This window comes from Zophobas morio, unplaced genomic scaffold (assembly GCF_036711695.1).
Source record: "Zophobas morio isolate AGI-343-1 ecotype UQ-CSIRO unplaced genomic scaffold, CSIRO_AGI_Zmor_V1 ptg000006l, whole genome shotgun sequence".
In the NCBI taxonomy this organism is placed as follows: domain Eukaryota; kingdom Metazoa; phylum Arthropoda; class Insecta; order Coleoptera; family Tenebrionidae; genus Zophobas; species Zophobas morio.
In genome coordinates, this window is record NW_026972111.1 from 15,484,683 (window position 1) to 15,507,272 (window position 22,590).

At 32.1% G+C, this 22,590-nt stretch overlaps 1 protein-coding gene across 3 annotated transcripts in view; it reads left to right on the forward strand.

Moving 5' to 3' along the window:
* The window catches only part of LOC135123697 (NPC intracellular cholesterol transporter 1 homolog 1b), a 34,019-nt gene extending 11,629 nt beyond the window's left edge, over nucleotides 1-22,390 (forward strand). Inside the window, exons 3-9 of one of the 3 annotated variants that reach the window (XM_064048548.1) lie at nucleotides 3,611-3,803; nucleotides 6,699-6,836; nucleotides 9,505-10,174; nucleotides 13,955-15,327; nucleotides 19,119-19,967; nucleotides 21,380-21,459; nucleotides 21,626-21,719. In XM_064048548.1, the coding sequence (XP_063904618.1) occupies nucleotides 3,611-3,803; nucleotides 6,699-6,836; nucleotides 9,505-10,174; nucleotides 13,955-15,327; nucleotides 19,119-19,967; nucleotides 21,380-21,459; nucleotides 21,626-21,631 (3,309 nt within the window). In that variant the 3' untranslated portion in view covers nucleotides 21,632-21,719. Of the gene's footprint in view, nucleotides 1-3,610; nucleotides 3,804-6,698; nucleotides 6,837-9,504; nucleotides 10,175-13,954; nucleotides 15,328-19,118; nucleotides 19,968-21,379; nucleotides 21,460-21,625 lie in introns of all 3 variants that reach the window. The other 2 variants (XM_064048547.1, XM_064048549.1) reach the window with 2 other exon arrangements.
* Nucleotides 22,391-22,590: the final 200 nt, after the last annotated feature.

Consider the following 22,590-nt stretch of genomic DNA (forward strand, 5'->3'; position numbering starts at 1 on the left):
CAAGCCAATAAAATTCGAGTACGTATTTAATTATTCCTGAAGGTGGTAAACATTTACCAGCTTTTTTTTATTTAATCGTGTGTTTTTAATTCTACAGCAATTAAACAATTAAATTGACGTACCTTTTGCTTTTACATAAACTGTGAAAGTTGGACTTGATGTAAATTGCGTATGTTGTTTTTTTCTGATTATTTTAAAAGTATTAAAAAATAAATTAGTAATTGCCAAGCGGTGTGGATTAAAACGTAATCAGTATTTTATGATCACCACGTCCTTTGATATTTTCCAATGTTAAATGCAATAGTTATCCTCGAAACATCAATGAATCCCTAAATTACAAATTCCTTATAATTAGTTCCGCCTGGTTTCGCTTCATATTATTTTGTTTTGTTTATAATTTTGGTGTATCACATCCGAATTATTTGTTATTTTCCACCGTAAGAAACGAGTCATGTTGACTCTATTAACCCTCGAGCGGGCGCGCGTTCTGACATTCCAAGAGCGGGCGCGTCGTGTATTTTGTACACAATGAATAGATGTGTCGTTTAAATGTTAAATTAATGTTTTTTATTAAGTAGAAATGTTGACATTTCCTTTATCATTTTATTATTTCAATAATTAAACAACATATGACGCTTTAGATATAAAAATTTATTTACAAAATTTAACAAGAATGTAAGACAAAAATCAATCACTTTCGATTTATCTTTTCCTATAAAGTTGTCATTAGATGACATCAAACTAGTTCCAGGATCATTAGGAAAATCTTCTGTATTGCTACAGTCCGCGAGAAGTTCAATTTCAGATTCAGAGTCGTGACCACTGAACGCAACTACTTCTTCATCCGTTTCTGAAATATCTTCATTTTCTAATTCAGTTGGCTCCGTTTCTGAGTCTTCATCATGCAGAATTCTATACAGCTCATCATCTGTTAGGTAACGTCTTCTAGCCCTACAAAATTTATATAAGATCACAAAATTTATTGGCATTCAAAAACTTACATATTTTTAGTTCTTTTTCAATCGGTGTCTTATACAAAAATTAATAAAACGTCCCTTGAAAATCTGAAAACAATAAAAATATGATTTTATAACTAATTAATTTCATGCAACAGGTTACTAATTGAATGAATATAAACAAATGTTGCGCTAAAAATGACAAAATATTAAATACTTACATCAGAAAGCGCGGCGTGTACTCTATACACAACACGGGAGAGATTCTTGTTTTTGCTAACTGTTTAGTTCTCACACTCACAAACAAAAGTTTTACTTGACCACTCGAAAGACAAAACTCGACTAGAGGAATACCTGAATCTACCCGACCGGATGTTGTATTATGCTAATTTTAGAACCAATAATCTGGTCACCGTGTACAAAATACACGTGCGCGCCCGCTCGAGGGTTAATAATTGCAATTTTAGCTGTTGATCATCCGATCTATTTCTGTGACGGCTGGGGTCGTTAATTGGTGCCTGAGTTAAGACGTAGATGTGAAAATAAATTCCAAATGCATGGAAAGCTAAAAGAATAAACCATATTGATTAAATAATGAAGTTAGCATAGACACGTCACGCTTGTGTTAATTACATAGAAATACTTTCATTTTATTTACTTCTAGTGTATGAGTGAAAATGATAATGATGAGTTATAATTACAAAGTAGTTAATTGTGCAACGTTAAAACAAAGCAAACATTTTTAAACACTTATTGTGACTCTATATTAGTTGACTTCGTTGCAATCATGAAATTATCGATTTTATGAAACGACAGATAACATATTGTTCATGCTTACATTCTTTGTGCAAAAAATAGAATTATTGATACAATTTTTTAATGATTTTATTTTATTGCACAGGTTATAGAGTGATAAGTGTTATCAAATTGATAACTTTTTTTGAACCACCATATAATAACACCAGTAAATATGTTTTTCAATTATTTATAAACATTTTGATCCTGTCACGGTTAACTAAACTTGTTTTTTAAAATTATTAAATTCAAATTACCGAGAGCAATAAAAAATACGATGGAAGAGAGCCATTTCAAATTGACGGTAATCTGACAGTACATTGTATCAAAGACAAATCTTCAAAAATCCATAGCTGTATTTGATCGTGTTTTTAATTGCTTGCTCGGTACTCACTCTAACACAAAGTTAATTACTATTACAATGTTTGAAGTAGTGATATCTAAATCCTAAATGATATGCTTTATCGGTGAGATCATTTAACTGTTTCCTAACTTATTCAGGTGTGAGCCAGAGAGTGAAATTCTTATTAAATCGATAAAAATTGGTCAACACGTTGCGATATGTCAGTGAACAATAAGGATGTGTAATAGTTACTTTTCAACTACCCTATCTTATTTTACGAGTGTTATTATTGTAGAATTTGAGCGGTGGGCCAATGCAGCTTATGATTTAGACAACAAAAACGCTCAAAAAAATAATAGACACATTGAAATAGTTTCACAACAATCAATAGTTTTCTTTTTACTTTATCTAAAACTCAAGTGCTTGTGGAACACTTGTGTTTGGATAATTTTTGGAACATCGTAATCTAAAAATCTTCGACATTATTGCCCTAATTTTTTTTCTTCAATGTACATTGCGTCGTTTTCTTAGTTGGTTATACTAAATTTATAATGCAAGTTTACACACACGAATGTACCTTGATTTAACGAATTATAGCATACAGTTTAAGTATTATTGATCAGCTTCGTAGGTATCCTGATCTTTTCGCGTTTCTTCTAGTGTTTTTTTAGATCTCTTTTGAATCCAAAAAAGCCTATTTTTAACGATTAATGATCACAAAATCAAATTTTTTATCTTTCTAAAGTATGAAATAGATTTGCAAAAGTCAGACAGACCTATTAAATAGTAAGTAGTTCGATGCGATTTTGCTCATTTCCGTTGACGTCATTATGTGGTCTGTATTCAAGATTAAGTCAGGAAACACTTGAATTTGTGAAAAGTAACTTACACCTTCAAATTTGTTAACAGTTCCTCTAAAAGTGAGACATGACGAGAAATCAAATCAAATGCAAAAGAAATGAGATGAAAGTACAAAGTGTAAAGAACAGATACAAACTGTTCATTTTAAAATTTTGTATTAAACTAATAGTTTTTTTCGTTAGGTAATGAACAATCTAAATTATAATAGTATCGCTCTACCTTTTCAATTAATTTATAAATTAATAATAATGGTTGAATATGAATTATATCGGTTCGGGTAGAGTGGAAACCGTTTAACCGTTTACCATTAGAGACGTAGTGTTGGAATATTTAAATACTTTTTAATTATTATAATAATACACTATCAGCAAGGAATACACAACACATAATATTACCTTTTTTTATTAAGCACGCGACAAGTACATGCAGCTCGTTTAAATTAACAAGGACAGATAGCTATAACTGTGTTCGTCTTACTTATGGTAGTGTTTACTTTACTTTATACAAAATGGTGCAGATAGCATACTAGCCACATATACATATTGTAATAAATATAAGATTTGAAAAAAAAAGCTATAAACAAATACCTGTTCATACAAGACAATTTTTTGTCACGCTAATGACGCCTAAATCTAACAAAATAAAAATATTTCAGACAAAATCAGCGGCGTGCAGTTGCGTGGACTGCGAACAAAGCTGTCCAGTGCCACCCCCGCAGCCGCCGCCACCGCAACCCTTCACCATCGCGGGTTTCGACGGTTACTTCTTCCTCATGGTTGTCGTTTTCATCGTCGGCACTCTGATGTTCCTTCTGGTCGTTTTCGTCTGTCCAACAAGAGCCGATATCGGTAAGAGCGTTGACTGGTTGCGGTTGATCAGTGTTGGGTGTAAACCTTTGGTTTGTCAAAAGAAAATCTGCTGCATGCCCTCACGTCTGTTTGCAGGTTTTCGTTTTTGCGTAAAAAAAAGTGTTCCTGATGTAAACGCAGGTTTGGGCGAGGATAGTCAAGGTAGCTGAAATGTTGTGTTATTCGGCTGAGGGCTGTGTAAAATTTTGTTTGCAGATTTTTTTGTGTGTTTTATTTTTGTTTTGGACTATTGCTTTGTTTCTGTTTTTGTACTAACGTTTGTGTTACGATTAATTTTCTCTCAGTCACACTAAATTAAGCAAAAAGCATTACACATAATTTTGGGGAGAATGACGGGATGATATCGCATAAAACTTGGTTATCATCATTGCATAAACAATCACAGGAAATTGTTTGTGTCATTAGTGAGGATAATGAAAGTTATATGAATCGAATCTAACCTTCATATATATCTTTATTTTTGCAGTTTTTTTAATAAGTTTTTTGTGTGTTCAAATATTTAACAGGATATATTTTTTTAGCGATAGTCGGCATGGTTCTAAGTCGTAAAGATATTCAAATCATGGGTTAACTGTCGCCCATAAACATTTCGAAGTTGTTAGGTAACTGACTCACAGTTGCGTAGATTTACAAATTTGCTTGAAAATGTAACGTAGTTTTTTAAATATTTGGACCCACAAGTTGTATATATTTCATGGGTATGTTATGTAATGGGTTAATTTTATTTTATTTGAAACCACTATTCCCTCGCTTTAAGTCAGACTTTTTGGTACATAATTTAAACTTTTTTTACTTTGTTTTCGTAAAAATTCGCTGAAATTGCGTTTTTATTTATATGCCAGTATCATGAGAGCGGAAATAATCATATTTTTATATATAAAAAAAAACAAGGAAACAAAACGTTAAAAACGGCGTAGTTTTTAGTACTTTTATCGTAGAAATGGTAATGTTACAAGTCAGGCCAGCGTATTTTTCGTAAATAACGTGGTAATAAAGATAGTAGTTTGTATTAATCAGTTTCTAGTTAATTTGATGGGTGTTTAAAATTATTGCGATAACAATTCAGAGTCGTTCGATGTTGAATCAGTCATTTCTAAGTATTGTAATCTATATATAACCACTAGGCAGTAAATGTTGATGTAAAATTTATTATTAATTCCTGTTCTACAATTGCACAGCGGTAGACATTTTTCATTACATGTACTTGTAACATATGCCGATCATACGTAGAATAGAAAATGAGAAGGTATAGATAGCTACGTTAAAAATAGTATTCTACAATAAATAAAGTTAGGTAGGGACCAGTACTAGTTAGTTACACGTGTAAATTTTTGTGATCTCAAGGATTACAAAGCTTATAATCTTAGACATCTTGGCACAAGATTATTATTTAAACTGTTAGTAGCAATTGTGTTTTCTTAATACGTTGCATTGTACAAATTATATAAAAAATGAAAGGATCTTATAAATAATGCATTGACAGGAGAACGACGAGAATAATGATTACTAATTTATTAAATTATTTCATTAAGTCGATAATTTCTTACAAGTTCACCACACTAGTTTTTCCAATTCAAATGTTACTCACGCTTTAATCGACAGTTCTCTGAATTTAGAAATCTGATAAGTATGTGTAAGAAAAAACTTCCTTTAAACGGAGTGATAAAAGCAGCACAGATCAGATTAGAAACTTTGATTTCAACAAATTAGACGTAATTTTTTGTTTTCGGGCTTCTATTTAACAACATTTTCAGTAATACTTATTTTATAATAATACACAGAGAAAATATAAAAACGTAAAAGATTTTAAAGTTACAAAAAATAAAAAAGTTTTCTTTTGACACCATGTCGTTACAATAACGGATAGTTGTGGAATTTTAGAATTTATAGTGCTGTTAATGTTGTAAATAATTCACCGAATGTCGTAAAAATACGTAATTCTTTTTTTAAAACTTGACTAGAAGTAATATAAATGTACCTTTTACCTCTTTTGTCATTGTAGTGTTGCTAATTATAGCTTCCAAAGTTCAAGTTTATACTTCACAAAGATGCTTGTGATATCACCAAGACAGTGTTTTATCAGAGGTAAGAACATTTGTATTAAGGTGGTGCATGAAAAATAATCCGAGAATTTAATATAGCGGAACTTCGATTTTACTAAATAAAATTCTTTTTTAAGTGCTTCCACTAATAACTTTTAATCGGTTGTTATAAAAATGGGAAGATTGTGAGGATATCGCTTCATAGAATTCGGCGATCAAGTATTAAATTTGATTGGGAAACAACATGGTACTTCAAGGGTAAATGTCTGATTGCAGGTGTCCTCTGATAACAACACAAAATTTCAAAATCAAGAAAGGTATAATTCTCAATTCCATAAGTCACTAAGTGAGACTATTTGGAATACAAATATAAAATACACGAACATGGTATATTCATATTTCACGAAAGAATACTTCGTTATAAATTTTTGTCCCAAAATTGTAGAGAAACTAGATGATTATTTAGTTTTGTTGTACTATACAAATATCGTATAGTTAATTAGCGCTATTTCATCACAATCCATATATCTGAATAGGTTTTTCCATTTAAATCTGATAATTTTTGATATCTAAAATATAATCTCGCACTGTACTTCAACTTTTTAAAAGATCTACTGGTACTATAAATTTTGGTTATATTTTTGTTTAAATTTATTCTGCATAAACATTCATATTTCGACAACAAGCGTTACTTTCTGAAAGCGTATTTGTGGAAAAAACAAAAACAGCAATTTCAGCTTAAGTCACTTGTATTGTCATTACATTTTCACGAGGGTATAGTGTTTTTTTGGGGAGAGTAGTTGGTTAGCGTGTGACGTGGCATGGGTTGCAGTGGGTTTGGTGACCGGGCATGGTTCAGAAGAAATGCGTGCTGCCGTGGGTAGACGACTGGCGGGTGTCGACAGGCGGTCTAGGCTGGTGCTTGGTAGCGACGAGGAAGATAGCCCCCTTCAGGACTCTAAGAGATCCAGTACGTGCCCTCCACCCTTTTAACCAATTTTAATAACGATATAACCATTTCGAAAGGCATTCGAAATAATCCGCTTTCACATACAGACTTACATCACTTTAACAGGTTTGGCTAATGCTTGACCGCATGATGCCCCTGTCAATGTACGATACAAAACTGTATTGCGACAGGTGGCCCAAAGGCAAATTTGGGTTTAGGTTATTAACCGAAACTTATTTATTTGTTGTTTTATTGATTGTGCGGTAGGTCTTTCCACGACAACTTTGTTGCTGTTGAGGTAGTAATTTAGGTGAAATCAATTGTTTCGAGTAGCGTGGGGTAGTCAAAAACATTTGTTTTTTTAATTTTACACCAAGTTAATGTGTTTGGTATCGCATTTCTATTTGTTATCTTTTTGGAATGATACAATTATTGAAAAATGAATCATGAAAAAATTATTCTTCCAAAAAGCTAGTGAAGGACATTACAACAAAACGATACATCTGCTTGCCGGTAATTAAAAATTTGGAATGTTAATTATTGTGTCCATTAATATTGACCAAAAATCCAGAATACAAAAGACAACTTCCAGTTTTTCGAGTTGTGAGATTAATTTGCATGTATTTATACAACACACCGTGTTATAATTAAACATTAAATCAATAATAGCTATGAGAACGTATGCATTAAATTTACAATTCGTTCTTTATTCGAACTGTTGGATTTTAAGTAACACTAACTTTTTATTAACAATTTGATTTATCCGGTCGATCGGTGCCAAAAAAAAAATTATGTGCTTCATCTACGATTTTTACGAGTTAGCGTTTTGGCTGCTGTAAGCCAAAAAGCATCATTATCTAGTTAAATATGCAGAAATCTGGATTTTACTATTTTTTGCCCGAGGCAACCGGCCGAGTCATGATTGGCGGTCATTCTTGTTCAATGAATTTTGAATGTATTTACATTATTTTTTTTAATTAAAATTAATGTTTAAATTGTATTTAATATGAGTTTATTTTTATTATTTATTCATTTGAATCCCAAAATATATGTTAAAAAAATTGTTGATCAAGTTGAAATATAAAATTAAGTATGAAGCTAATTATATCAAACCATGAACCTTTTATATTAATTGTTAAAGTTTTGGAGGCCGTAACAAGGATAGTTTTTACATTACTCTATTTATCCATAGATGGTGCTGAAAAAAGTAAACGATAATCAATAGCTACAAACTAGCATTTTAAACTTAGTGCAAGCATGAAGTGTTACTAGATGAAAGTGAGTTCTTTCGTTGTGTTATAAAATGATCAACAAACAAAACGTTATATTTTTGAAGGTATAAGCACATCAAAATTATCTTATTACTAAAAAAAAATGAAACAACAGCGTACGAAATAGCGGTCTACATTCGCTTAATACAAAAAAAGGTATGTCAACAAAACGTGACATGTCGGAGAATGTAAAACCGTTTTAAAAATCAATTGTTTTGTTAAGTTTTAATTATCGTATTTTTCTTTTGTAATGCGGACATTTTTACGCAGGTGTTCAACGAATAATCAATTATTACAGAGATTGTTTAAATTATTTAAGAAATCTAATCAATATACTAGGCAGTAAATAACAAGTTCTCGTCCTTGTTAAGTTCAAGCTTTTATTTATTTTTAACACTACTTGTGTCTGAGTCAAAAAAAATGTTGAATTTTCAATTATTTCTTTGAATATTATCTGTGTTTTATAAAAACTTGTCACATTTTGCTTGAAGTTAAGTTCAAGTTGAGGGATTAAAACACCAGATTTTAGCATTGTAAGCACACAAAATTTTCGCTTAAAATAAGCGTGTCGAAGGATTACCGAATTTCTGTGTGATATTCTATCTACATGTCGACTCATTATTGTGATATCGGCATGAGTGGTATCCTGTTGAAACCAGGCCTTTCCCGTTAACCAATACGGTTGTAATAATATAATTTTTTAAATTAAACTTCTGTGGAAAACGATTATGAAAATATGTTTTTCTGTTAAAGTATGAACTATTCTGATTACAATATGAATAATTGTAACTGCCCTAGTGATGATTTTTTTCGGTGTTAAAATATTTTACTAGGAAATTTTTTGGTCACTTAACTTGCTGTTAGAAAAATGATGAAAGTTGTTTTAAATTTGTATGCTCATTGTTGTATCTGAAGAATCTTGTATGACATACTCTCATCGGTCATCAGCTTACTAAAAAAAGACTGTTTACTTTAAACGAAACTTTGCTATAAACTTTACAACAAAGTGGTAGTGAAAAGACTTATGTAGGATGTACCGTAATTAAGGGTCATTAATTTAGTTTTACGAACATTCTTTCTGAAATCTTACAAATAAACCAAAAAGTTTTAACAAAAGAGTCAGGGTACTTTGAAGATAATTTATTGTAGTTTTAAGTGTAATATTTTTGAGTCGATAACCATCATTTAACGCTTATGAAAAATTTCGGGTTTGCCAAACCATATTTAGTCATTGTAGCTTAAAACCATTTTATCTTATTCAAGAAACACGCACATAAGGTCTTTTATTAAGCAAAAACGTGTGGTAAAAAATTTACTGTCTTATTTTAGTCGTGTTGGTAAAACTTTGGAACTTAATTCGGTACATCCTGGACATTCACTCGAATAGGAACGAGTTCCATGTGTTATATTTTTCACAGGTGTGACCTCAGAAATTGGCCACGAGCTTGACACACATTCCATTAACAAAATGCCGGGCGAATACGACAACCCTTCCTCATTCTTAGAAAAACTAGGTGCAAACACGGACACCTTCCTTCAGCGATTTTTCGAACGATGGGGTACAGCTTGTGCCGAGAAACCGTGGTTGGTTCTGTTTTTGGGTGCCTGTGTGGTAATCGGGCTAGGTCATGGTATTAAGTATTTACAAGTCACCACAGACCCTGTGGAATTATGGGCATCGCCTTCGTCGAGAAGTCGCGTGGAGAAAGAATATTTCGATAGCCATTTCGAGCCGTTTTATCGAAATGAGCAAGTCATAATAAAGGCGGTTGGTTTACCACGGATTTACCATAACACGTCGAATGGGGAAATTGTGTTTGGGCCTGCTTTCAACGACACCTTCTTGAAGGAGGTATTGAAGCTGCAGGAACAGATTAAGGCCATTGGAGTTGGGACTGATCATGCTTTGGAAAAAATTTGTTTTGCTCCGTTGAGGAGTGTCGGTCAGGTTGACACTGACGTCGAAGAGTGTGTGGTTCAGAGTATTTGGGGGTATTATCAGAATGATGTGACTACTTTCGACGAAACTGATGTGGATCCAGATGGGTACGAGACGAATTATTTGGATTTCTTCGTGGCATGTGCTCAGTAAGTATTTAGTTGTATTTAAATAAAAGCTTAAAAATATCGGAGGATTAATAAACCACAAGTATGAAAGGATGTTATAAATTTATACATGATTTGATTAGCAAAATTTTGAGATGACGTTATCAGATTGTTGGTGGGGGTTAACAAATTTGGGATAGCATTTAACCATCTAGGTGCTAATCTTAGGTACATTAAAAATCCACAACAGTGGTTCCAGTAGTTCAGCAAACTGCGTGTCTAATGAACTCGCCAACAGACACGCCAGACAAGTTTCATTAATCCGACCTCATTTTTTTACTTATACTGGGTATCCCATTATCGCTTCTCTTTAAAAAGGAGAAATTTTAAATTTATGATATTTAATTAAAACCAAAAAAATATATACGATATACTACTATTTTTCGGAAATGACATAAACTTTTTGTATGTTAATAAGTGCGCTAAAGAGTTTTTTTTCAGTGGTGAAGCACTTGACACGTAAGTCATGTTTTAAAAAAAAGTTGTTTGCGAGTCGTGCTCTAATCTCAAATATTTGAAAAGATAAAAGCTTGAAATTAGGAACGCTTAATTGATATGTAGAAAAATCAGTTAAATAGCAGTAGATATCTTATTTTTTTTATTGCAAATGACAACAGGTGTATTTTGAAGTGTTTTTATCAGTGATTTTGACACATTTGTGATGTACTTTGTTTAAGGAAATAATTTTGAAATTTAAAGATATATTGAGAAAATGAGATTTCACGTTAAGCCTCCCAAAAACACATAGATATTGTTTCTTATCTTTTTTTTCACATTTCGTTCATTTTTTTGCGAAATCAGTTTCAAACATTTTATTTTTGACACAACTGAAATACTGAAATGTCGCAATTTAATTTTTAGGGAATTTTGTAAAAAAAATCATAGCGGTAATACATTGTTGAAAACGTAAATTATTCTATTTAACGCATCTATAAAACATACCCGTTTTAAATGAGTGTTCGTGTTAGTTTACCTTTCCAAAATTGACAGTTTTATTTTTTCACAAAACAGAGATATTACAATGAAATGTTCTAAATCATTTAAGAGAAAAACAAAAAATATTGTACTTAACGTACTGAAAAAAAAAGCTTCATTTTATTTGAAAAGAAAAATTTGCTGTCATTTTCGTAAAAACCAAGGGAAATATAATACGTATAGTATATGTGCTCTATAGATTTCTTTGTCTTAATTGACCGTTGTAGATTTTATACTTCAATGTTTTCAAATAGTTGAGATATTAGAGTGCAACAGGTAAACTGGAATAGCGGCTACATACTAGAATTGCAGAAATAACTTTCATAATTCGGATTTTTAATAGATAGATAATCTTCGAAACTACCGGACCGATTGATGTCAAATTTTCTATGTATGTTAGGAATACATATATAGATGGTATACTTTGTCTTGTCTAACAGTATAAGAATTTTATGGACTCCCAACGTTAATTCGTTTTACAGCCCTGTTGTCAATTATGTTGTACAGCCAAAGAGGCAGGGCTGTAAAACGAATTAATGTTTGGAGTCCTTTAAATTTTTATATTGTTAGAGAAAATATAAAATACTAATCAAAATCATCATACAATTTTGTCGAAGAAATGTTATTTAAATGTTAGCAAGTAACATAGCCCTGAACTTGTGGTTTATGAATCCGTGTTGAATTTTTATCCTAGCCATCGAGACCTTTGAAAAAAAAATTATAGATATGTATTATACCAATTTTTGGAATTTTCGATTTTTCGGCTTTCGATTTCTCACTTTTTCGATATTTTAGTTTTGAAATTTTTCGACTTTCTATTTTTCGATTACTCAATTTTTTGTTTTCTCAGTTTTATGATTTTTCAATTTTTTGATTCCTTAAATTAGGTACCGATGTTTCAGTTTTGGGATTTTTCAATTTGTCGATTTTATTTTTTTGATTTTTCAATTCTTCAATTTTTTTCTTCGATTTTTCAATTTTGTCATTTTTCAATATACATATTGATTGTTCATTTTTTAGATTTTTAGATTTTTTACTTTTTCGATTTTTAAATTTTCAATTTCTCGATTTTCAGTTTCAATTCGTCATTTTTTCGGTATTTTAATTTTTCAATTTTTAAAATTTTGGATTTTTCAGTTTTTCAAATTTTTTAATTTTAGATTTTTTAGTTTTTTGATGTTTCAATTCCGGATCTTGAGATTCTTCGACTTCTTGGTTTTAGATTTTTCAGTTTTTAAATTTTTCGATTTTACAATTTTTGATTTGTCGATTTTTCAATTTTTCGGTTTTAAAGTTTTAAGATTTATGGAGATTTTGAAATTTCGATTTTTTTAAAAATCAAGTTTTTCAATTTCTCAGTTTTTCGACTTCTGAATTTTTCGGATTTTTGTTTCCCGACTTTTCGATTTTTCTAATTTTAGATTTCTCAAGTTTTAGATTACTTAATTTTTCAACATTTCAATTTCTCTATTTTTTAATTTTTCGATATTTTAATTTTGGGCTTTTCGATTTTTCAGCTTTCGATTTCTCACTTTTTCGATATTTTAGTTTTAAAATTTTTTAAATTTTTGATTTATGGATTTTTAAATTTTTTGTTTTCTCAAATTTCCGATGTTTCAGTTTTAAGATTTTTCAGTTTTTGACGTTTCTAAATTTTGGATTTTTCAATTTTTCGATTAATCGATTTTTTAGTTTTTCGGCTTTTCGATTTCTCAACTTCTCGATTTTTCGTATTTCAACTTTTCGCTTCTTCATTTTTTCTTCGATTTTTCAGTTCTTCAATTTTTTCTTCGATTTTTCATTTTCAATATTTCAATGTTGTGATTTTGATTATTCATGTTTTATTTTTGATTTCTAGATTTTTTACTTTTTCGATTCGTCAATTTTTCGGTACTTTTGAAAATTTTCGATTTTTCAGTTTTTTGAAAATTTTGAAATTTTAGGTTTTTTAGTTTTTTGATGTTTCGATTTCCGGATCTTGAGACTCTTCGACTTCTTGGTTTTAGATTTTTCGATTTTTAAATTTTTGATTGTCGATTTTTCAATTTTTCGGGTTTTAAGTTCTAAGATTTATCAATTTTTCCGATTTATGAAGATTTTCATTTTCGATTTTTTTAAAAATCAAGTTTTTCAATTGTTAATTTTTCGATTTTGGGCTTTTAATATTACTCAGTTTTTCTCGACTTTCGATTTCTCGATATTTTCGGGATTCGTTTCTCAATGTTTCAGTTTTTCCGCTTTTCGATGTTCCAATTTTTCAATGTTCACATTTTTCGGTTTTTCAATTTCCCAATTTTGCGTCATTTCAGTTTTGGAGTTTTTCAGTCTCAATTTGTCGTTTCTTGAATTTTCAAATTTTTCGATTTTTTAAGCTTCGGATTTGTTGATTTCTTGGTTTTTTGTTTTTCGACTGTTCGGATTTTCGATTTTTAAATTTTAGATTTTTAACATTTTCCTTCTTTTTACTATTTTTAGAATTCTCGATTTTTCAGATTTTCGATTTCTTAATTTTTCAACATTTCGATTTTGGAAAATTTTCAATTGATCGATCTTTCAATTTTTCGGTTTTTTAGTTTATCGATTTTTCAATTTTACTATTTTTAACATTTCTCGTTTGCCCGTTGCTTGTCACAACACGATATTCCTAACAAATATTTAAAATTTGACAATATTCGGTCCGTTATTTTCGGAGATTGATTTATCTATCACAGAAAAATCTACACAGATGTTATTTTTTATTTTAATGCGTACTTTTTCAAATTATCATAAATGTACCATTTTTTACAGAAACCCCTATAATCCCAACTGTTTGGCAACTTTCGGCGGTCCAGTCGATCCTGCTATTGCCATGGGAGGATTCCTTCGACCAGGAGAACAACTATCTGAACAACCCAACTACCAAGACGCAACTGCAGTTATCTTAACTTTCTTGGTTAACAACTACCACAACAAAACAAAACTATCACCCGCCATGGAGTGGGAGAAGGCTTTCGTCGCTTTTATGAAAAATTGGACAGCCACAGAAAAACCTGAATACATGGAAATAGCTTTCACGTCAGAAAGGTCCATCGAAGACGAATTAGATCGCGAGAGTCAATCAGACGTCGTCACGATATTAATTTCTTACATAATCATGTTTGCTTACATCGCCGTATCATTGGGTCAAGTAAATACCTGCAGTCGGCTTTTGATCGACAGTAAAATCACTTTGGGCTTGGGAGGAGTCCTCATAGTTTTAGCTTCCGTTATTTCGTCGGTGGGTCTGTTCGGTTTCGTCGGATTACCCGCAACTTTAATTATCATCGAAGTTATTCCGTTCCTTGTTTTGGCGGTTGGTGTAGATAACATATTTATATTAGTACAGACCCATCAAAGAGAAGGACGCAAACCTACAGAAACTCACGCGCAACATATCGGAAGAACTTTGGGTAGAGTAGGACCTTCAATGCTATTAACCAGTGTCTCAGAGAGTTGCTGCTTCTTCCTGGGAAGTTTATCAGACATGCCAGCCGTTAAGGCGTTCGCTTTATACGCTGGTATGGCGCTTCTCTTTGACTTTCTTCTCCAAATTACCTGTTTCGTCAGCCTGTTGGCGCTAGATACGATCAGACAAGCAAACAACAGATTTGATGTGTGTTGTTTCATCAAAGGTTCGAAGAAAGAAAATGTGCCTCAAATAAATCAAGAAGGGCTTCTGTACTCGTTCTTCAAGTCGATTTACGTACCCACTTTAATGAATAGATTCGTTAGAGCGGCAGTGATGATAGTGTTCTTCGGGTGGTTGTGTTCGTCGATTTCGGTTGTGCCTCACATAGAGATCGGTTTGGATCAGGAACTGTCGATGCCCGAAGATAGTTACGTTTTGAAATATTTTAAGTATTTGAAAGACGACTTAAGTATTGGGCCTCCGATGTACTTTGTGGTGAAAGGTGGACTGAATTACAGCGATACAAAAGCACAAAATGCTGTTTGTGGAGGGCAGTACTGTAACGTGGATTCGCTTGTTACGCAACTGTATCAAGCTTCAAAGGCTGGCGACACGACGTATGTAGCGAGGCCTAGTTCGAGTTGGTTGGATGATTACATCGATTGGTCCGTCGCGGGGAACATTTGCTGCAGACAGAATAAGAAAACAGGAGGATTTTGTCCACACACAGAGAGTGAGTAGATACAATTTTCAATCATTTTATTCTGGATTGTGATTTAGATTTAGATTTAAATAAGTTAAGTCCAACGAATACTCTGTTGGCTTGAAAAAAATGCGTGACGCGTTTTTGGTCGTTTGCATATTTGATGACGATTTTAATCATGTGGATAGTTTGCCTAAATTTAGTTCCATTTTGTTATTCGTGCTATAAGTTATTCCAGATTAAGTTGGTAGCGTGCCTATATTTTTGTTATTATTTGTAAAAATTTCTTAGTAAGTTTCAATTCTGCTTACCTTAAAAGTACGCCCCTACATTTTTTTGCTATTACACTCAAACAATTAAATATTAATGTGCGTTTTCCAAGATTTACAAAAATGGTGTGAAATAATTTTACACTTACACATTAGTAGATTCAATTAAATTAACAGTTAAAAAAAACTAGAAATAATGAAACATTGAAAAGAGCAAAAAATTAAGGTTTTTTTTGAGGAAATGCAATGTATTAGTATACTACTGCTAAAAAACTAAAACGAAGTTAGCAATAAATTGAGCAACATGCTCAATCTATCATAATGAAAAAACCAGAAAAGTGCCAACAAACAAAAATAGTTCAAAAACGTGATACTGAATTATGCAAGTTAATATTCCAACTCTTCATAAAATCAGTAGGTTTATAATTATAACTGACAACACCGCCGTGAATTCTCTCATGAAACTCATTGATTGTGGGTTTTGAATTGTGTTAATGCAAACATCCCGCTAAATTTAGGACTGTGCACAAAATTATAAAATCCGCAAAAAAATTATAATTTGCCCAGAACTGTATTTGTCAACGAATGGAACTCTACGTTTGTGTCCTTAAATTAAATTACAAAATGAGATCAAATTCTTCATTCCTCCGTTCTGGAAATAATAAAGACTGCAGCAGTACAATAAAAATCAAAATAAGGTCTAAATTCAACTATAAGAAATTATTAAACCTGTAAAAAAATATTAAAGCCTTTCCGTTTTCATTTCCACGATGGAATTAATTTAACTGATGATCATTTTCAAAGTTCTTTCTGTCATATTGGATCGATGTTTATATGCCATTAATGAATTATTATAAATTTCGAGTGCGAAGTTATGAAGAGCGAATAATGTAATAATTTAAGCAAAAACATCCAGAACTTTGGGTACTTATATCATGACTAAAATAAGTTGATATTAAAAGAATTAATTTCTTGCCACTCGTTTTATGGTAACATTTCCATTATTGTAGCCAAATTGCATTAGAACCATGGAGAATAGTTAAAAATCTTAACATGGACTGTGAATTTACAAACAATAAAACAAAAATACCAGGTGTTGCCGAATTCCTAAAAGTTCCACAACATTCCAAATTAGAAAATCGCTAATTAATACACTAATTGCACTCCTGCAGGGGAGTGGAGAGTGGTGTCGAATGCGATTCAATGTTGAAACTTTTTTTTTTGCTCTTTGGTGAACATACAAACTATATTACGTGCCAATTTTAAGACGTGTTTACACTTAACCAAACAAGGAGTGACGCGCCAAAAACAGGAAGGCAGTGACCAGTGCTGTTTTGCAAAATTTTCGTAGAAATCATCCTTCTTAAGTAGTAGTAGTAAATCGTTACTCAAAATGTATCAATTTACTCCCTCCCAAAAAATTGATGACATCATCTCAAAAATTTGCACAATAAATTCTATCTAAAATATGAAAAATATTATGACTATACTTACGGTTATCAATATATTCTTAGTTTTTACGAATACAGAATAACTTAAAAAAATTCATGAATGAGACAATCTGTTTTATTGATCAAATCAAGAACGAACGACTCGTACTTTTTCCCGAGTACTGTTATTAGTAGAATGACATCATCACAAAATTTTGTTATAATACAACTCACTTGAAACATATGTATATCATGCTCCCTTTTTTACCGACGGAGTTATCATAAAACAATTTACAATGTGGTATCTTCTCAGTTGCATTGTAGAAAGTTCGAAATTGCCACTCACATAAGAAATAACTTATGGTGTGAACGATCTACAAAATTACCTGTTTTACGAAAGTGAGGGCAGCTTTTATTTTATAAAAGGAACCAAATTGAGTTTTAATAATGACTAAAAGAGATATTTGACATATTAAGGCCGTAAAGAACACAACGTTTTTGAAGTGCCCATATAGAAAAACATTTTTTAGGCAACCGTTACAAATCTAGTCGTTTTACGTCTACGGTCACGTCCATGAAGTGTCACTTTTTCGTGTTAAAATGTCAAAATTACTTTTTTTGGACTCACTTGTCACTTTTTTGTATTCAGATGTCGAAAACTTTTGTGTCCTTGGCTTTTGTTCAACATTTTTTTAAATGAAAAAGCCAAAAGCGCCGTTATTTCGACCCCACTTTTACTAAGTATCGTTATGAAATATGATGGTGCTAATTTTTTTTCTTAGTGGAAGAGCAATTTTGGTTTGTATCAGATCTCCAGGGCTTTTCCTCCAACAACGAAAAAGGGTTTTCTAACCGACTAGTTGTTCTTTTTTTTAATGTATTCACTTTATCTGGTAACAGAATTGCAAGCATTGTTACAAAACGATTTTAAATAAAATACTTTTTGTAAAAACTGTTGCCGGGTTAATATCTGTAAATTTGAAAACATTTTTTTTATTAAGTGTTTAACAATGATGTAAAAAAGATGTTATGATATTAAGTAATAGATCAAGTATAAATTGGGCATCGATTCAGCGGTAAACTATAGCCAGAAGTTTTTTTCCATACACTGTCCAAAATAAGTTGTCCTGATTTTGTAGTAAATTCTTTTTCTCCTTATTTTGTTCGCATTGTTCGTGACACTTTTTGTGAGTGTTTAATATACAAAAATGCGTTTTGTTTAGTAGGCGCAATATTTTTACAAGTTTTAAAAATATTTGAAACAACGAATTTTTTTCAAAAATTTTTTGATCTTTAATTTTCTGTAGTGTTCTAAAACGGAGGCAACTCCATTTTCCTTATGTCAAACTTTTTTTTTTACTTTTATTGAAATTTATTGAAACATTACTTTTGTATCCACTAAAATTTTATTGCATTGTAATTTGAGGACTGTAATAATTAACTACGTAAACATACCTTAAATGCTACTAAATAGATAGCAGGTAGAATCCCGTGCCAAGAACGTACATTTAAAATTTCAGTGTATATGTACTTACTGTATCGTGCATATTGTATTTTTAGTAAATTTATATTTTCTTATTTTGCAATTTTATAAATAATTCTTTGCTATTTCGATTCTATGGGCTTCACTTGTGTCAATTTCAACCCCTATAACAAAAACTAACCTGTCAAAAACTATTAATCACTCGTCACTAACTTTGCCATTATGTCGTTCAACCCCTTCAAAATCACACCGTAAAATTTTAGTAGTTCTGAATATATGTGCTTCGTTTGTTACATTGCGATTTTTCGTAATATAATAATAATAATAATGTTTATGAACGTCTATAAATATGTCACCAGGAATGCTAGCTCAGTTTCGCGTGATGACTAGATAATGTCCAGTAGTTGTTCAAAAAATAACTGTTAACTTGTCGGCTAAAATGTTTGAATTATTTAATATGACAATTTCATTTACAACATCTATAACATTAATTTTGTTTGCACATCTGCTTGAAATACGTTCTTTATTACCACATCTCATGAACTATAAAATTACCATTTACTTGTCTTTTAAAATAGTTACGAATTAAGTAAGTAAAATAATTGAAGCTTTAATTAACACGATATTTTTTTATTGCAGGCGGCTGCGCTACTTGCAACATCAGTTTCCGCCCAGATAACCATCGTCCAATAGCTTATGACTTCGAACATTACGTATCGTTCTTCCTGCAGGATAATCCAGACCCAACTTGCTCAAAAGCCGGCCACGCTGCCTACGGCCAAGGCGTGAACTACGTAACGAATAAGACAAATCAACTTTCCCGAGTGGGCGCCTCCTATTTCATGGCCTATCACACGATACTTAAAACGTCAAAAGACTACTACGAAAGCATGCGTTCCGCCAGAAAGATCGCTGCCAATATTACAACGACAATAAACACCAAAATCCCATCGAGTCAAATCGAGGTATTCCCCTACTCGGTGTTCTACGTATTCTACGAGCAATACTTGACCATGTGGCCAGATACTCTAAAAAGCATGGCGATAAGTTTGGCCGCCATCTTTGTTGTCACGTTCTTGTTGATGGGACTGGATGTATTTTCGTCTATCGTGGTAGTCGTAACCATTCTTATGATAATAGTGAATTTAGGCGGACTGATGTATTGGTGGCATATCACACTGAACGCAGTCTCATTAGTAAATCTAGTGATGGCAGTGGGAATAGCAGTAGAGTTCTGCTCACATCTAGTCCACAGTTTCTCTGTTTCTGTAAAGACGACGAGGTTAGAGCGAGCGGCCGATTCTTTGACGAGAATGGGAAGTTCGATTTTCTCGGGGATTACCTTGACGAAGTTCGGAGGAATCATCGTGCTGGGATTCGCCAAGTCGCAGATTTTCCAAGTGTTTTACTTTAGGATGTACTTGGGAATTGTCCTGTTTGGAGCTGCGCACGGGCTGATCTTCCTGCCGGTTCTTCTGAGCTATGTTGGTGAGTTTCGGCTTTTTGTGGGAGGTGTAATGGTAGTGCTTGTGTTTATTTATGGAACAGTTTTATTGGTACTTGGTTAAATCTCTGTAAAATTCGAGCATAATAAAAGCGTCGTCATGTTGTCAGTACATTGTTAATCAAAAGCGCATGTGCATGAGTGTAGGTTGATTTTGGCATGATAGGAGCATGTGGTGTGTCTGTTATTTAAGGTTACTTGTGAAATACTGTTCAACGATTAATATTATTAAAGCTCTTTTCAGTAAACACGTGTGGAGAATTGTGTTTGTGCTGAATTTTCATGATTCCTCTTTCATAATAATCCACTAACTTGGTAGAAAGGAGTGATCACAACGCCACCTCCACGTCTATGTAGTATGTTACTTGAGAAACTACGTGTGTTATCACAAATATTTGACGCTCCTTAGGTCAGTTTCAGATAAAATAAAATTTAATATACAGGTGTTCTGAGAATTGCGTATCAACTCTATAACAAGTTGTTTAGGACGTTTATGGAGCAGCGAAAAAATAAATAAAAACATTCTTTTGTCCAAATGTAGAAGATACTTCAAAGTTTAATTTTTCTTTTCAAAATTCCACCATATTTTAATTCACTATTTTGTATTGGGTACCTAAAATCGATCGGACTTTCATTATTCAAAATAATTTTGGAGGTATTTTGTCTTAATCCATTGTTTTCTTCACTTTATAATATAACAAGAAACTTAAAAATTGTTTAAGATAAATCTGACAACAGTGGCTAACTTTTCACATTTTTTTATTTGTCTAAATCGATATTTTGTTTTTGTAAGTACACGTCAAATTGACGTAAGGAATTTTTTTAATGATTTTCCTGGAACTTAGACTTGTAAACTTAATAATGAGTTAAACTCTCAATGAGTCGAAATCGAGCATACTTTTATGTCTCGGTAAATTACGAATATACAGTGGCGCGTAAAAAATCGGGCACCCGATTTTTTTTAAGCGTGATAACTATAAGAAATGTTAAAGAGATACACAAAGTATACATGTTAAAGAGATACACGGCTTAGTTGGCCCATGCCAACTGAATTAAAAGTTGTGAAGTTAACATTAAGTTGTAAATACATATGTACCTAACTATTCAAACATTCTGTTGTCATGTATTTAAAACCTTTGTTCTATGAAGGTGTCGGGTTAAAGCTTGTAAAGTTAAGTGCAAAAATAAGCAAAGCTTTGGTGGTGTTGACGCTGTGATTACTTTTCATGTAATGTTTCCATTTTAGACAAGAAATTCTTATTTTGGCGGCCCGTTCAACTTTTCCTTTTTCCTCGAATCCGGAAAAGTTGGGTGTGGCGTGGTTTGCATTTTTGGTGTACAAAGAATCGGTTTGTTGTGATTAATAAAATAAAGCATGTGGTGTGTTTTAATGCAGGAACCCCGATGAATAAAGAAAAATTGGCGAAACACAGGAATTTAAACGGCGACCATTTCCAGGAAACGGAATTCGGCAGAGTAAGAATTTCATGTCACTTTTAATTGTAGTTTTCCTTTCAATTTCATTTAATCATTGCTTTAACCGCTTCTTATTAAGTGCATTTTGTTTTAAACTTTTTGAGAATTATTTCCTTTGATTGCGCCTTTGCGTTTCCACTTTGTTGCATTTGTGCGTTTTTAACAGGCGTGATGCAAACCAAACGTCGATACCATCACACACCACCAGAAGAAGTGGGACCAACGATTGTGTCACCTCTGCTGCCATCCACTTCAAGTGCCCATTACGATGCTATAACATCTGTTGACACGTGATTATCACGGTTATGTTTATATGTGTATGTTAGGACAATTCAACAAAGTTTAGGACGTTTGTTAGATATTGTATAGATTTGAAGAATTTCGAATAGGTGGTGTGTACATATTCTCAAAACGTTGGAGGTAATTTAAGTTGATAGTCAATTATCTGGACTTTTGCGTCCGTGTAGAGTTTCGTGATTAATGTAAATGTCTTTAGTTGTGATTACGAATCGACCAAAGTATTATCAGATTCTTCTTATGTAAGACTGCTCTATTGCAAACTTTTGTACTAACCCTCTGACTATTCGGTACGTAAGATAAAATTACAACTCTTAGTTGTAATTTTGTACTTATATAAGGAAATTTACTTAAAGTAACGGTTTTTTTTGTTATGTTTCTTCTTTATTTATTTTTGTATGTAGCTTTTTATGTTTGTACAAGTTGCGTGCTAGGCTAAGCTATATCTATTTAGAAAATGCTCATTTTGTTTAAAAAAAAAACAGGGTCTTTATTATAAATTGGCATTCTATTTCAAGTCGCTATCTTTGGTTACTTGTGCTAACATTCCACAATATTGTAGACATTTGTATCTTTCTGTGTTAATATAATATGAACATCATATTTTATTAGAAATAAATGTATTTTGCAAAAACAGTGTTTTACTTTATGAATTTTATTTAACTGCAACGAGTATTAGAAAAATCACTTTTCCTCTTTAGTTTTTTTACTTCTCGAGCGTAAGGTAAGGAAGTATCCTAGTAGGCTACTTTCACGTTTTTTCGATATTTCATGAGTATGGAAATACACGTGTCTCGTTTCCATCTGACTTGAATTGTATTAAACCGATAATCT